This window comes from Diadema setosum, chromosome 14 (assembly GCF_964275005.1).
Source record: "Diadema setosum chromosome 14, eeDiaSeto1, whole genome shotgun sequence".
NCBI lineage: Eukaryota > Metazoa > Echinodermata > Echinoidea > Diadematoida > Diadematidae > Diadema > Diadema setosum.
Genome location: NC_092698.1, coordinates 13,958,543 through 13,973,594, shown reverse-complemented (window position 1 = coordinate 13,973,594; position 15,052 = coordinate 13,958,543). Strand labels below are relative to the sequence as shown.

At 38.2% G+C, this 15,052-nt stretch overlaps 1 protein-coding gene across 1 annotated transcript; it reads left to right on the top strand.

The window, feature by feature from the left end:
- The first annotated feature begins 72 nt into the window (after window positions 1-72).
- LOC140238123 (STE20-related kinase adapter protein alpha-like) lies at window positions 73-14,276 on the top strand. Its single transcript, XM_072318057.1, has 10 exons — window positions 73-141; window positions 2,535-2,595; window positions 3,296-3,414; window positions 4,743-4,851; window positions 5,347-5,470; window positions 6,394-6,568; window positions 7,589-7,693; window positions 9,168-9,385; window positions 10,672-10,805; window positions 12,154-14,276. The coding sequence occupies exons 2-10, from the start codon at window positions 2,538-2,540 to the stop codon at window positions 12,234-12,236; spliced, it is 1,125 nt and encodes a 374-aa protein (XP_072174158.1). The 5' UTR covers window positions 73-141; window positions 2,535-2,537; the 3' UTR covers window positions 12,237-14,276.
- The last annotated feature ends 776 nt before the right edge of the window (window positions 14,277-15,052 follow it).

Genomic DNA, 15,052 nt, shown 5'->3' with positions numbered 1-15,052 from the left:
TCGATCATTCGCTATCGCACCCTCACCGATTAAGTATCGATATCGATCGACGTGCTTGTGTACAATTCCACGAATAGCAAATCTCATTCGTGTCGAGTCTTTTGGAGGTATAGAATTGAGATCCTGAGCAGCTCGTGCATTGTGAGTGTTTATTATTTACGTAACGTTACAGGTAGTCGTACGTTGGAATACTGTATTATTTTTATGTGACAGAAAAGGAAGGACTCCCCCACTTAGTAAGCCGGTGCGGTGAACAGGACTGGATTTATTGTTGATTGAGCACACTAACACACAATACAATACATGGGACTACCGTTATATAATTGGGGGGGGGGGGGTCATTTTCGATGGTTCAGTGTTTTTATTGTGTGTTTTTTGTTTGTTTTTTGTAGATTGAATAATTAGCACAGGATTAGGGTGACGGAACTCACCGCATGTGTACCATACACCATACTTTGCACTAGACAAAAAGTTAAATATATTAATGTGTCTAATTAAAACTAGCCTCTAAAGTTAGATCTGAAAGCCGGGCAGAAGGACAGGGAGGTAGGGTCCTAAAGGTTTCTAGATCTATGGTAGATCTAGTCAGAGATGATATTGAATGATGGATGGCTTTTTTGACTGTCACTATTAAACATTGGTAACAAGCTGACTGACTTGCATCTCGCAATTCAGAAGGAAGATCAAGGAACCTCAAATGCACCCTCTTCTTCAAAGTGGTTGGGGGTGGGGGGGGGGGGGGTGGTGCCTGCTCTCCCAACTTAAAATTTTGTTCAACCTATAAAATCTAGACGATGTATTTGTGCCAAGCAATTTACATACTGCTGTAAATTACCATAGATTAAACAACCTGACAAGTGACAGATATATCTAAGTGCTTTAACCATATAATAACCCCTGTGCGGGTAGCCTGACCAGACACTGTGAACAGGGTCTGACATGTGTTAGTGTTTCAACGTTGTAACCGACCGTCACTATTGACGGCAAAATCACATAAAATACCTTTTATTTTGTATGATTTTAAGAGTAATATAATTGCAACACTTACCTACAGCATATTTTCCTGATTGTTGAGTTGAATTCGGCGTTTTGTTGGTATCCAGACCTTATTGTTGAATTTTTCGGAGTATAGATCGTGCGGTGGCATCTTTTCCTTCGAGAGCTTCAAAAAATCAACAAACTACCACGCATGCGCATTCAGAAGTGGTTGCTTTTTACCTACGCCCGTGCGCCCGTGCGTTTCATGTGTTACGTAAAACTTGTAGTAGATCCGCGCGTGCTGCACCGGCAATGATTTGACCTTTTTGAGTCGGGGTCATCCGACTATCTCCGACTACCTACGTTGTAGTATACGAGAGTGAATGCTATTCATATAACACGCAGATGAGGAGTGAAGCAGTAAGGACGTTTACAGACCTGATTTCAGCCATAGATTTCGGTAAGTCTTAGACGTAATTAAACAAAAAATCGCATACCGGTTATTGAATGATGATCATAGATTACGATAGTTCCTTATATTTTAGTTTTCCACTATTAATAAAGATATTCATGAAGGAAACAGTGAACGATATAAGCGCGATAACAACGTCCGCGAAGGAAAAGGGGTGCAGCGCTGTCGCGATTCGCGACAGCGCTGCGTGTAGTTACTGTGCGGGGTACTGTAACTAGTACGTGTTGGGGTCGCTGGTGCGGTTAACCATATAAGAGCACAAACAGAACAATTTAGGAACTCATTCTTCCCATCTACCGTCTGGCGTCATCGAGTGGAACCACCTGAGTGATGCCACTATCAACTCGCCATCATCAGGATCAGCTGATCATAGACTCATTCAAAAAGGCCATCAATAGAACTTTCTAATTATCCCCGCACCCACCCTCTCTCATCGGATGCAGATCCAGACTGCACCGGCCCGCCCTGGCCCGGCACCTTGCCTCGGAAAGAAAGAATCCTATCTAGCTTAGGGTCCCAATTTAATTAATGGGTGTTTACAAGAAGTCAGATTCTTTGCCAGTGCTATGTAGATACAGAGAAGTTCCAAACAGATTGCCATCATGTGGGAAGCAACATCCTCTGGGTACCTGTGGTATGCTGTTCTGTTTGTTTACAACCACTTTTAAAAGGCTTGCGCATAAATAAGGTTTGGCCTTCCCTGCAAGGTTCGACCATGCGCAAAAGCATGTTTAGGTTTCTACATGTAGCGGGCGGTCAAATTTTGAGCGGCGTTTTGGTCAAATTATGGGCAGCTTGCATTAATGGCATTATCTTTATGATTATTCTTCTGTCATTTGTTGTGTATCTTTCAGAGTCTGAAGATCAATCATACTGCAGAGTGATGCATGCACATTAATCAAACCATGAGCACAGAGTGTTACACAGTATCATGGAAATCCAGTCTTAGCATGCACCAAGCAATGTGGCCAGATATTGCAGGCATTTTATAAAGATACAAAGCTTCCTGAGATGATTATTTGCACTACTTCATTTTGAATAGTGTTTATCAATCTTCCTGCTTCTTTTCTATACACTACTGCAGAAAATGACTGATCAGAAGTTTGAAGGGGATTCCAGGCATTACACTCTCCTAACTCTAATAGGTTTGTACTCTTGTTGAAATGTTGAATGAATGTTGAACCAGTAGAAACAATTCCAGTCAACTCAGCATGATTATACAATAATAAGTTCATCTTGATGGGACTGAAGAATAATACATTGACTTTGGCGATATTCAACTTCTGCATGTACAGAGACAACATACATGTGGCTATGAATGTCAGTTTTGACCTTTTTATTTTCATTGACTTAGCCAAACTGTATCATCAAGAACTTTCACCTCTGAGCTATAAAGGACATACAAAGCAAACTAGGTTGATTACTCTATAAAAGACAACAACAAGTTTAGATCAAATCAAGGCAGCAGTGCACAGAAAACTTGATGAATAGTGTTAGTCAGAAATGTTAGATATCGTGAATGCCTTGTAACATCTGATGCAACATTCTCTTGGACCCTCTTGGTGTACTATGGACATGAAATTTTTTTGTGTTTATTTTTTTTAGCCTGGTGATAACTCTGTGATTTGAAGTAGACATACTAGTCAATAGATAATACTTGTAATACTTTTGTGACTTGTTTTGAATATGAAGTTTGTTTGTTTGTTTCTTTTTCAGCATGTAGTGCAGTCACTGTTGTGACATCTATGTATATTTCCATGACACTAGCAGCTTGTCTGTACTGCGTTTTCTGTTAATTCAGTGTGTTGTATAAATGTTTCCTCCTATTTCTTTTCTTTTGATCAGGTCGCAATTTTGAAGGCAATGCTGTAGTACATATTGCTAGACACGGGCCTTCTGGAGACCTCGTGGCAATAAGAAGAATAAACCTTGAGAAGATGAGAGATGGTTTTGTGGGGCTAAATGTGAGTCAGTGCCTTTACTTTATAATGTCTTAAGCCTGTCAGTACAGTTTGGTGTATCCTGTCAGTGGACCCATTCTGTTACTGAATGCAGTTGGTTAAATTATCATTGGCACAGAGATTGATAGAGGAAACATACCATTGCAGTCATACACGGCTCTATGATCTCAAGGTTTGATATGGCAGTCGTAGATGACCATGTCATTCTGCACCAAATAAAACAATCATCTATGGCAATGTGTTGTCTGTGTTGTCATGGCAAAAACTCAAGTCTCTTTTGCTTACAGAAATTTTTGTACATGATATCAAACATTAAGTGTCATGTCTAATTGTTTCACAAAAGCTTGTAGGTTGCTCATGGTTTAAAAACAAACAAACAAACAAACAAACATATCAGGAAGAGGGACATGTATATGCTACCTGATCTATTTTGTGCTTTTGCATTTTCATCTCTATCAAGTTTGAGACAGTCCTTCACAATCTAAAAGATTCATTTCAGTTTTCTCTGTAATAAAAAAAACTTAGTCACAGATCTTTTCACACTAGATTCATGTGTGATGTTACTTGGGTTACGGAATGTAGTCTGAGACATATTTTCAGTGCATTACGTAGAAACTGATGAGAATCACACTTCTATTGATTAACAGATTTCTGCTCACTCTCTGCAAAGAGATGAAAATGGGGTGTTTGTTCAGCCTTTCCTCCATCCAAGATTATGTATAGTGTATACTTCATAAGTGTGATATTTATGTAAATAAGATTAAATTAGAGAAATGTAATTTTGTAAATATGTATGCTATTTCTGTTGGTTTATTGTGCTTTTTCATTTTATATACAACATTGCCCTTCATGCAATCTTTATTACCCTGAATGCCGTCATTCTTTTATAGTGATTGCTCTTTGATGTGAATCTTCTTTCAAATGCGTGATCAGTGTTTTAGAGATCACTTGTAGGGCATGCAATACATTTTGTTTTTTCAAATGATAAGTATTCCCATAAGAGCCTTTATGCAGGACCTTAATTCATGGCAGTGGTAGTGGCAGCGGCTGACTGGTTGTATTATTTAGTATAAGATCTTGGGATCCAGCAGGGCCCCAAAGAAAAACTTAGCTCTCGTTCATTTTCTTCTATTCACATACTGTACATATTTGGTAAAATTTACCAGGAACCTCCTTTGTGGCTAGGCAAAGGGTACATGTGGTCCTGATGGGAGCATAAGTGGCATCATCAAGGTTGACCCACTCCCACCTCACCCCAATTTAGGCTCTTACATTGTACCCCTGATGTTGCTGCTATATCTTACTGTAATCAATCATTGATTTCCATACAGCAAGCATGTCAGTTCTCCAAGCTGATGCAGCATGAACACATCATGTCGTTCCATACATCATTTGTCCATGGTAATGAGCTCTGGGTAGTCATGCCTCTCATGGAACATGGTAAGTCACTTGTACCTCATTCCTTTTCTTTTTTCTTCTTCTTTCTCAACAAACAATTTGTTCATGGCAGAGCAGAAGATGCTCTCTTGAATGTTCTATGTATTATGATTTCCTAAATAAATATGAGTTGGTAACTCTATAAGCAAATAAGCAATCAGTATTTCCTCACAGCTTATATTTTACTAGTACCTAGCTGTGCACTTGTGCAATCATATTGGTGTATAAAGTTGCCATGGTTGAGAATACCTTTCACTTATTTATAGATATATATTTGTCAGTAAACCTTAGTGTTCCTCTTCCTCATACCACAGTCTAAGAGAAACATGTTTCAAATTTCACAATATAGAAGTTAATGTTGTTTGGATGAAGGGCATTTTTGACATGCATTGTGCTCTCTGTTTGTCAGCTTGTATGATATTGTTTGTTTGTTCTTTTTCTGTTCCCATGAATACCATGGTCAATTAATCCTGTCTTCTTTTACTAATTCTGCTGCAGGTTCAGTCAGAGACTTACTGGACAGAAACTGTCCCGATGGTCTGAAGGAGAATGTAATAGCCCAGATCATGAGGGATGTTGTGCTGGCCATTGACTACATTCATAAAATGGGCTTTATCCACAGGTACAGTCAAAATTTCTTTGCAGAATTGCATGCATTAAAATACTCAGTTTCAAGTCATTGGTGTATGCTTATTGTTCAAAGAGGGAGGGGTGTGAATTACACACAAGAAGCGTAGAGATGCAAAACATAAAAAGGTCAGCATTAATTGGGGAGGGGCATTGTTTGATAAAGATGAAGATAGTGTGAAAACCTGTGGAACAGTAATACACATAGCAGAAAATGTTTGCATCATATCTTGATCTGAATAGAAGTCTTCCATGTGATGATGATCGTTATGTATGGACCCCTCAAATTTCATGTGTAGCTACATATCAGTCGGTAATCCCAAGCTTCTTAAATTGGTGAATCAGTGTGAAATCTTCTGGAGTTGAAGCTGATCGTGATAACAATGTACACTTGACACATTGTAAGTTATTTGAAGTCTTCTCGACTGCATGCCTCATTTGATGGAATTATTCCTCGCTGTGTGTCATAATTGTGAATAACGATGAGATTATTTTTCATCTATCTTGTTAATGTCTTTATAGCCCCAGTGTGTGGTTTATTCATAGACTGCATTGGAATGATCAGCAAATGTTCACAAATGTAATTTTCCACTGTGAAATTTGGCTACATTTACATGTCTATACTGCCAAGACCAGTGGAAAGAGTAACTTGACCATTTTGTCAGTTGATGTCCTTGACTATTTTTTCTCTTATGTCTCTCTCTGGCTCCTTCTCTGTCTTTCTTTGTATATCTGTCAGGATGTAATTGTGATTGTCCATCTTGTGTTAATAGTACTGTGTGCTATAGCAGTTTTTATCGATTTATATGCAGGATGTATTCAATTGTGTAAATCCATATCCTGTTTTGTTCAGTAACTCTACAAAGATGTCAATCCACCTTTAAGATCAAATAACTTCATTTCTTCTGTGGCTTGCAGGAGTATAAAAGCCAGTCACATCTTGCTCACAAGGTCTGGTGGTATTCACCTGGCTGGGTTGCGAACTGCCGTCAGCATGATTGAGGATGGCAAGCGCCTCAAGGCAGTCTTTGATTTTCCATCCACAAACACTGTGAGAAATCTGCCCTGGCTGGCTCCAGAGGTCTTGGAACAGGTGAGCAGTGCAATTCTGTGTCCACGTTTCTTACTTTTTGTCAGTGAAAGAGTCAATTTTAGTTTGGCTTGTTTGTTTTCCTGCCAAGTGGGCACTTTTCGTCATGCCTTGCTGAAGTATTTACCCATAATATGTGATGATGGTGCTAGACTTCACAAGTGTCAGATCAAGACAAACTTAAAAATCAAATTATAAATGTCATTCTGTAGTAGTAACAGAGGTTTCTATAATGTCACTTGATATTTCTTTTCAACCATATGTTGCATATGTTAGATCAGTATGGCAACTCTTTCATGTAGATTTTTGCTGTAACTGATAATGAGAAAGATGAAGGTATGATTTTTCACTTTCACAAAGACCACTGCTATACTGCCAATTTTATTATAGAATGTAGCTTGAAATAATGATAAAGAATACTGAGTAAATAATACAGCAATCTTAAGTAGGAAGGCAATTCTAGATATATCATAGTTGAGTCATAAAGGATATAATTTTGATGACAAGGAGCTGTTGTGGTTTAGTGGATATGACCAGGGACTATCAGTCATGAGGTCCCTGGTTCAAGTCCCTTGGTACCAATGGTTTGTACCCCTGGGCAGTGCATGTAATCCTCATTGCATCATGGAATCAGTCACACTTTCACTTAGTTACAAGCATTTATTTATTTCATTTTTTTGTTGTTTTTTGCTAAAGGTGCAAAATAAAAAACTCATAAATTGATGTAATTTACTTCGTTTGAAACGTGAAATGAATGAAATTGCATTGTATAACAACTGAGGAGTACATACTCTACCCTAGCACTTTTTTTGTTGTTGTTATTGCTGTTGTTGTTGTAAAGTAGCAATAATTGCTGTGTTAAGGTTACTTTCTTTCCCTTCTATTCCAAAAAGTGATTTTTTTTTATGTCTGTGTGTGCATGTATAGACTGTATGTGTGTGTGTGTGTGTATGTATGTGTGCTTTAATTATTACAAGATGAACTCTTATTTGAGATCATACCCTCTTCACATTCCCTGCACAGAATCTCCTGGGATATGATGCCAAATCTGACATGTATAGTGTGGGAATAACAGCCTGTGAGCTGGCCAATGGATGTGTTCCTTTCTCAGACATGGTGCCCATGAAGGTAAGCATTGATAGAGAATTAATTGTCTTGTGCATTAACTGGTTGTTTGAAGTGCTGGCATTGAGCTACATATTGAATGAAGAGAGATAGAGAACTAGACCAGCCCTTTATGTTGCTCCACTGAATCTATACAGTGGTTGATTGTCCTGACTCAGAAGTTACTGTACAAGCTGAAATTTTCGCGGTGGTTTTATTTTCGCGAATTTGAACCGCGAAAATAACAACGCGTGAATAACTAAGTTCAGTTAGACCCTCGCAACCGCGAAATTAACAACTCGCAAAAATGTCCTCCAAGTAGCAATTCGCGAAAATATCTGTACGCGAAAATTTCAGCTCGTACAGTACTGCATACACTGTATATCTTGCAAGTATCCTTACAGGTGGTGGAATTGGTGATCAAGAAATGTATTGATGAAATGAGAAATGACTATTATCTCTCTTTAGAAAAAAACAAAAAACAACAACAACAACAACAAGAAAAGAAGGTTTGCATTTTCCCGCTTTGGAGATGATGTACAATGCATTTGAGTTATGAGATGCGATATCTCGCAAATATCACTTGTCTCATGAAATTCACAAAAATGAAACCACTGCAAAATACTTTACACTGCATGTACAGTAGGCCTATAGATCATGTGTTATATCAGCACTGTTGGTTTTAATGGGGAAGTGCATGCACAGGTATTTGCATGATGGTTCATGGTCATCGAAGCTGTGAAAGACTATATGTCCTGAGTGTGAACTGTGTCTCAAATATGTGATAGAGTAGGGAGTAAAAGAAAAGACATAAAGAACAAGAAACTAGAAGTATCATCAGAATATATGGCATGTACTGTATTTCATTGATCAACTTTAAATTATGGCTACTGTAACTATTGTAAGACCAGAAATGTATGCTTGCATGAAACACTAATTTCACAAGGAGGCCACGATTTATGAAAGTTTTAGTCCAGACAATGTAGTGTATCCATAATCTTTACGTAGTTGGCAATTCATGAAAGTTTCATGCCATGGATGTTTCTGGTTTAACAGTTTTGTGCATCAGAGCTGTGGTTTATGTGAGCTGTTGTAAGTATATCACATGTTTTCAGCTTTAATTTGTCAGAGCATCTACTCCCATTCAGTTTGTATTTTACATACTGCATGGTTAGTTATTTTTTTAAAATGGTGATTTGATTAGGAGTCTGATTCATGTTAGTCCCTCATGGTTACTGGAGATTACATGTATATTTAGTGTTCTATTTGAAGCTTTATTCAAATTCTTGAAATTCTTCCGTCGAGATGTATTTGAAGCTTGTTAAGAGGATAGGAGGGTAAAGGTTTCTCATCATCATGAGCTGTTACAAAAGTTTGATAATCCTGGCAGTAAGTTACTGTATTTTGTAGGATAAATCAACAGCCAATGCTCATTTACAAGCCATTGCTGCATTGGAACTACTAACCTGTGCACATTATTAAATGCATTATTCTCAAGATGCTGCTGGAAAAAATAAATGGCACCACACCCAAACTGCTGGACAGCTCCACACTATGCGAAGATGAGAACACGGCCCAGACAGAGGAGGCGAGAGTGGACAGTGGCATTGGGGGCAGCAGGGGGTTGGCCAACATCCCCAACCCGTACGAGAGGCGGTTCTCATCCCACTTCCATGATTTCATTGAAGTCTGCCTCAGGAGAGAGCCCAGTGAAAGGTGTGGTACAAGCTCGTCATTTCTTTGATTGATATAAACAGTGAGTGCTGGTATTGCTGTCAAGCCTGCACAAAAACAAACAACAAAACACAGCAAAACAACATTGAAACAAACACAAGAACAAACAGCAACAACAAATGTTCTGCTGTCATCTCATGTGACTGAGAATCAATTTTGTAAGGTAAAGGTCACCTTGTGAACTGAGAATTTGAATTGATGATGTTTGTGTCATATCTAAGATACATGTATGTATTGTCTTCTTTTGGTCATCCATCATGAGAAATATGATATGAAGTTACCTATCATATTCCATGCACTGCATTCCTTAGTTCAGGACCAATAGTTTCCAAAGGAAATTTAAGGTTAACAAGGGATGGCATAGTTTTTCAGACGGTAGATTCAGATTTTAACTTTTGCGAGAGAAACAACTTTTTAATGTAATATTAAGGAGGATACAAATCTAAGCAAATTCAAAGTTTATTTGATGAAAATTGGTTTTGAAATGGCTGAGATATCCAAAAACAATGTAAAACAAAGTGGTCCTAGTAAACGGTGGGTGCCAACTTATATTAAGACCTAACTAAACCATCCCTTTAAAAGGATAATGTGCTGTATGCTGATGATACGAGGTCAGTGGTCGAATTTCTCATGTGCATCTTTATACATTATATTTCAAATAACATGCAGCACGTACTAGGGCTCATGGGCCAAGTATTAATTTTAAGCTCCATGTCCATTCTTGACAAAAGCATGCACATAATCTGATTACATCAAGGGTGGTTAGGCAGGTCAAAGAGATTTGATGAAAACAGAGCAGAATGTTGGGTTTGGTTTTTTTTATATGAATATTTGTTTTTGGGTCAGTTTTAAATCATTTCCAAGCTCCATATTGCCAAGAACTCACATTCCTTGGAAACCTCCAGTTTGTACAAACTTTAGCTTTTTGTAGGTTTTGTTCATGTTTCTCTCTTTTTCTGCTCTTTTGCATCTGCAATATCAACATAATGACTATCGATGCACAGTGTTTATCTTTGTGGGATGTGTTTTGTTCACGCTGTGTATTTTGTGTTTCCACAAAGTATTGTTTATTTATTTTAGTAATATGAAAGCAAACTAAACTGGAAACTGAAAGAGGCCATTGCATGACTGTGATCATTGCAGTGTGGAATTGTCTATATATGTCAACCCACGTAAAAGGCCAATGTGAAGTTCTACTAGAGTGGCGAAATGTGCCTCAATTTATTATTCATTTTTCATTGTCACTTTTTCTTTTTTTTTAAATTCAGGCCCAGTGCCCACCAGCTGCTTGGCCATCCGTTTTTGAAGCAGGCCCGCAAGTTGTCCAGTGATGTCCTCAGTCCCCTGCTGCAGGCTGTCCACCCACTGTCCCAACTAACTGAAGGCAAGGTGGACGAGCAGAGTAAGTTTACAGTGCTGTATACAATATGATACAATCAGATCATTTATATAGCACTCTTACACAGTCAATGACTGGTTTCACAGCACTTCACAACAAAATTTAGTCACAGATTAGCATTAAAAAGAAAAGTCTTCAGATTCTTCTTGAAGACATCAAGGGATGGGGAAATGTGGACGAACCGTGGTAGATTGTTCCACAATCATGGTGCAGCCGTCACAAAAGCATTTTGTCCCCTGCTCTACTGTTGGTTTTGGGTACATGGAGTAAGGTGCTATCTGCACTTGAACGTAGTCCAGGTCGAGCAGAATAGTATGGGATGATTAGAGATCTAAGATAAGTAGGAGCTTTACCTTGCAGACACTTGTACACAATTGTCAAGATCTTGAAAGCAATGCACTCTGCGACTGGAAGCCAATGTAGCTGCTTCAGCAAGGAGGTGACATGGTCACGCCTACGGCACATGAAGATGAGTTTTGCCGCATGATTCTGTGTCCTGTGTATCATACAGGTCATCACAGAATAACTTGTATCACTGCAGATGTTGTGTTCTACTCCTACACATTCCATTTCTCATTATCATCACATTACATCGTACATCAAAAAACAAACAAACACAAATTTTTAACACCACCCCTCTACAATTACATGTATTAAGGGCAGAAATTGGCAGTGTTCATATTTTGTTTCTGTGCTGCATGCTCTCGTTTACTTTTTATTTTAGGGGTCTTTCTTTGCAGGGAATAGAGATACGATTACAATTCGTTAAAGAAGGTCAAAAGAAGATCATCCGGATTTTGTTTCCTGTATATAGAAATTATGAATTCTGATGTCCTCTTGTAAACTGGCAAAAGTGAACTTGGATTACTTGCAGGGCTCCATAGTGTATCACTGTGGGGTATCTCATTCTGTCATTTCAAGGATTATTTTGATACAAGACAAACTCTCAAATGGGAAATACATTCGATGACTGTGTTTTATTTGACAAAACACATGCAATCATGTATCCAAACTGCAGAAATGTTTGACTGTACAGCTGGACATGTGTGTGAAAATAATAATGATATTGTTCTTGAATTTTGATGTAGAAATCATTCTCTGTAACAAATACGTAACATATTTTCAACCCATGTATATGCATTTTTTTTCCTTCCTTGTATCAAGAAATATATGTTAATTTCATTGAAGTAGTTTGCCTCCTATCAAAATTGTCCTTGCATTAACAAATTGATAGTTTATATATGTATAATGTACGAATGTTTCCCACAATGTTATTGAATTGAAATTTTGATAAACTTGTAAGAGAGCATCAAATGATTTGATATCTATCGCTCTATTTTTGTATGTTCAGACAACTCTGAAGTCGGGAACATAGCAGATGCCGTCCAAAGACTTGAGGCTCTGGACATGGTTGATCCCTGGACATTTGACTGAGGTTTGAAATGCAATCCTGCAGGACAGTATCATGCAATCATCCTTGAGAGTGCACAAAACTGTGTGCACCACGTCGAGATTGCATGCACTGTGTCCCTTGATTTCCCAAGGGAACCAAGCTCCGCTGAGGAAAGGTAAAATATTGACCTGGGATTTACCAGACCATCTTCCCTTATGCAGGGTACCAATGTTCAGTCTTCAAACGATGACACCATTTGCACCGATTGTGTAGGTTACTCTGTGATGTATGAGATCACAGACGAATTGCCCATTTCCTTATGTCATGGACATTCATTGTCAAAAACATTGTCTTATGCTGGTGATGTCACTAGCCCAGTACATGTATCGTGAAATTAGCATTTGGGAGGTTCATTCGTAAGGTATCATCAGTTTCTGTCGAGCCCACCGGAGGTGTGGGGAGACTAGGGGATCGCCTGGGACGTCTGTCTGTCCATTGTCTGTCTGTCTGTCTGTAACGCTACAAAAACTTGAATAACTCTCTACTGAGGACTTCAATTTCAGTCAAACTTGGAGGGAAGAGTGCTTATACAAAGTTACACATTTTACCAAACATGAAGATCACCGCAAGGTCAACGGTCACAGGCAGAGGTCAATGAACTTTAGGGCCCAATGTTCAGTTTTTACGGCGCATTGCGATTATGGCTCATAACTTTTGACGTATACATGTATGTCACCACAAGGTCAAAGGTCATAGGCGGGTCAATGAGCTTTGGGGAGCTAAAAAAACATTAATTTCTTCTACGCGAATGGGTGAGACACAATTTGGTACTTGCCTTGTTTACAGAATTGTGCCATTCTACCTTGAAGAGATACCTATTACTTGATGTCCTTGTCTGGCCACTGTGCATAGACTAGGACCCGAGCAAACTTGAACGGCAAAGTTGATCTTGAAACTGATGATTATTAAAGGTCACTGACCTGCAGTGTAACCCTTTACCCTCAAAGATTTTCGAAACGTTTGAAAAACCTATCCTGAAGCAGTCATCAGGAATTAGTGCACTTCATGTTCCATCCACTTTCGTGTTTGAAATATATTATGAGTATGACAGAAATGTTCAAAAAGCATGTTGTAGATAAATGTAATAAGACTGCCATAAAACCAGAGATATTAAAGGCATTAAATTTTTGCTAATTTGAGTTGACAGCCTTTTTTGAGGCATGAAATTTTTGCAAATTGCCATTGGCAATCAATGCATGTATAATGTATGCATGAACTTTTGCATGCATTTTAATTTTGCGAATCTTTGCTCCTTGCAAAATTCACAAAAATTTCATGCAAGTGAAATTTTCTGGTTCTACAGTAAATTCTATTGAATATGTACACCTATGACTGTATTATACCCTGATCATCTCAGTAAAAAGTAAAATTATGATGAATTTTAGATCCTTTCCTTGTTGATCCTGATGTAGAAACGTATACTGGAAAGGACCAGTCAACATGTATTTTGCGTTTGTGTATTGTATAGACTAGCATAGGGCTGCTCTCATGTCTATCTAGTTGAGTAAGAATGAAAAAATGGTATGCCATAGCTCATTCAGTTTACAGGAATTTAACCCATTCTCCATGGTAATCTGATTGGTCATGTGCAATGTCTGCAGCATTTTGAGAGTCTTGCAGGGGATGGGTTACCTACTGCTGCACTGACTTTGAATCAGATTCTCCTTAGTACCACAGTCAGCAGAAACCACACTTTTGTAGTTTGGTGAGCATCTTTGATTATGTGTACTACCTAGTGTTACCGTTTCGTCAGGGAGAGAAGAAAAATTCCCCTTTCATTTCAGGCATCTGCTCTTCACATTATCATTGCAACAATACAAGCAGAGACTCGCATTGTTAATACTTGTAGCTGTGATACCAGTCTTATGACAGTGCACGCCAAAAGCATATAATTATATGTCCTGTGTACTTTGTACAGTAGGTCTGTGCTGACACTTGAGGGAGATCAGTTACAGGCATTTGTTGTTGTCTTTGCACAGCTTAACAATAAATACACACAATATTTGTGTACAGAAAAATGATATTTATGCCTCTGTTTGTTATTCTCTCAGTGCAGATGGACAGGACTTCAGGATTAAGAGAATAAAGGTACCATAGGGTCTGTTAAGAGTAAAAGACATTCATCACTTTTTGAACTCAAGAAATGGAAGATCAAAGGAATAATATCCTGAGGACTAATTTTGTGAGATAAAAAGAGTATTTATGAGTAAGAACTTGAGAAAAAAGAAATATTCTTTTGCTGTAAAACAGTTCTTGAACACAACAATGAAGAGTATAAACAAGGAGAGAAAAGGTGTATTTTCTCATGTATATTGATTCCAAGTGGAAGTTATGTCTTCAAAGAGATAGCGGAGATGAGTGGAGAGTGGAGAGATGAAATGTTTATTCTTTTGCTGTTATGTATCAGTTTTTAGTGAAACTAATTTGTTCAGAAAATGCAAGTGAGTGGAAGGTCGAAGAAAAAACAGATTCCTGCTGTGAATTAGTTCCCAACGGAATTAGCATCTTCAAAGGGGTAAAAAAGTAAAGATGAGTGGAAAGTTGAAAAAAGGGGTATTATTTTGCTGTGAATTAGTTGCGAGATTTTCCATGTAACTAATATCGTGAAGGAGATGAAAGAGGATAGATGAATAGAAAGGAGTATTCATGTGCTGCAAGTCGATTCAAACTTCAAATTAATATCTTGAAAGAGCTGATACGTAATGAATGAGTGGACAGCCAAGTTCAAAGGCTATTCTTTTGCTGTATGTTAGTCTAGAACAAAACTAATATCTTCAAAAAGATGAAAGAGTACAGA

Coding starts and splice junctions, on each gene's coding strand:
- LOC140238123 (XM_072318057.1), top strand. CDS start 2,538: ATGACTGATCAGAAGTTTGAAGGGGATTCCAGGCATTACACTCTCCTA. Junction 7,694..9,167: donor CAGACATGGTGCCCATGAAG/GTAAGCATTGAT, acceptor ATTATTCTCAAG/ATGCTGCTGGAAAAAATAAA. Junction 9,386..10,671: donor AGGAGAGAGCCCAGTGAAAG/GTGTGGTACAAG, acceptor TTTTAAATTCAG/GCCCAGTGCCCACCAGCTGC.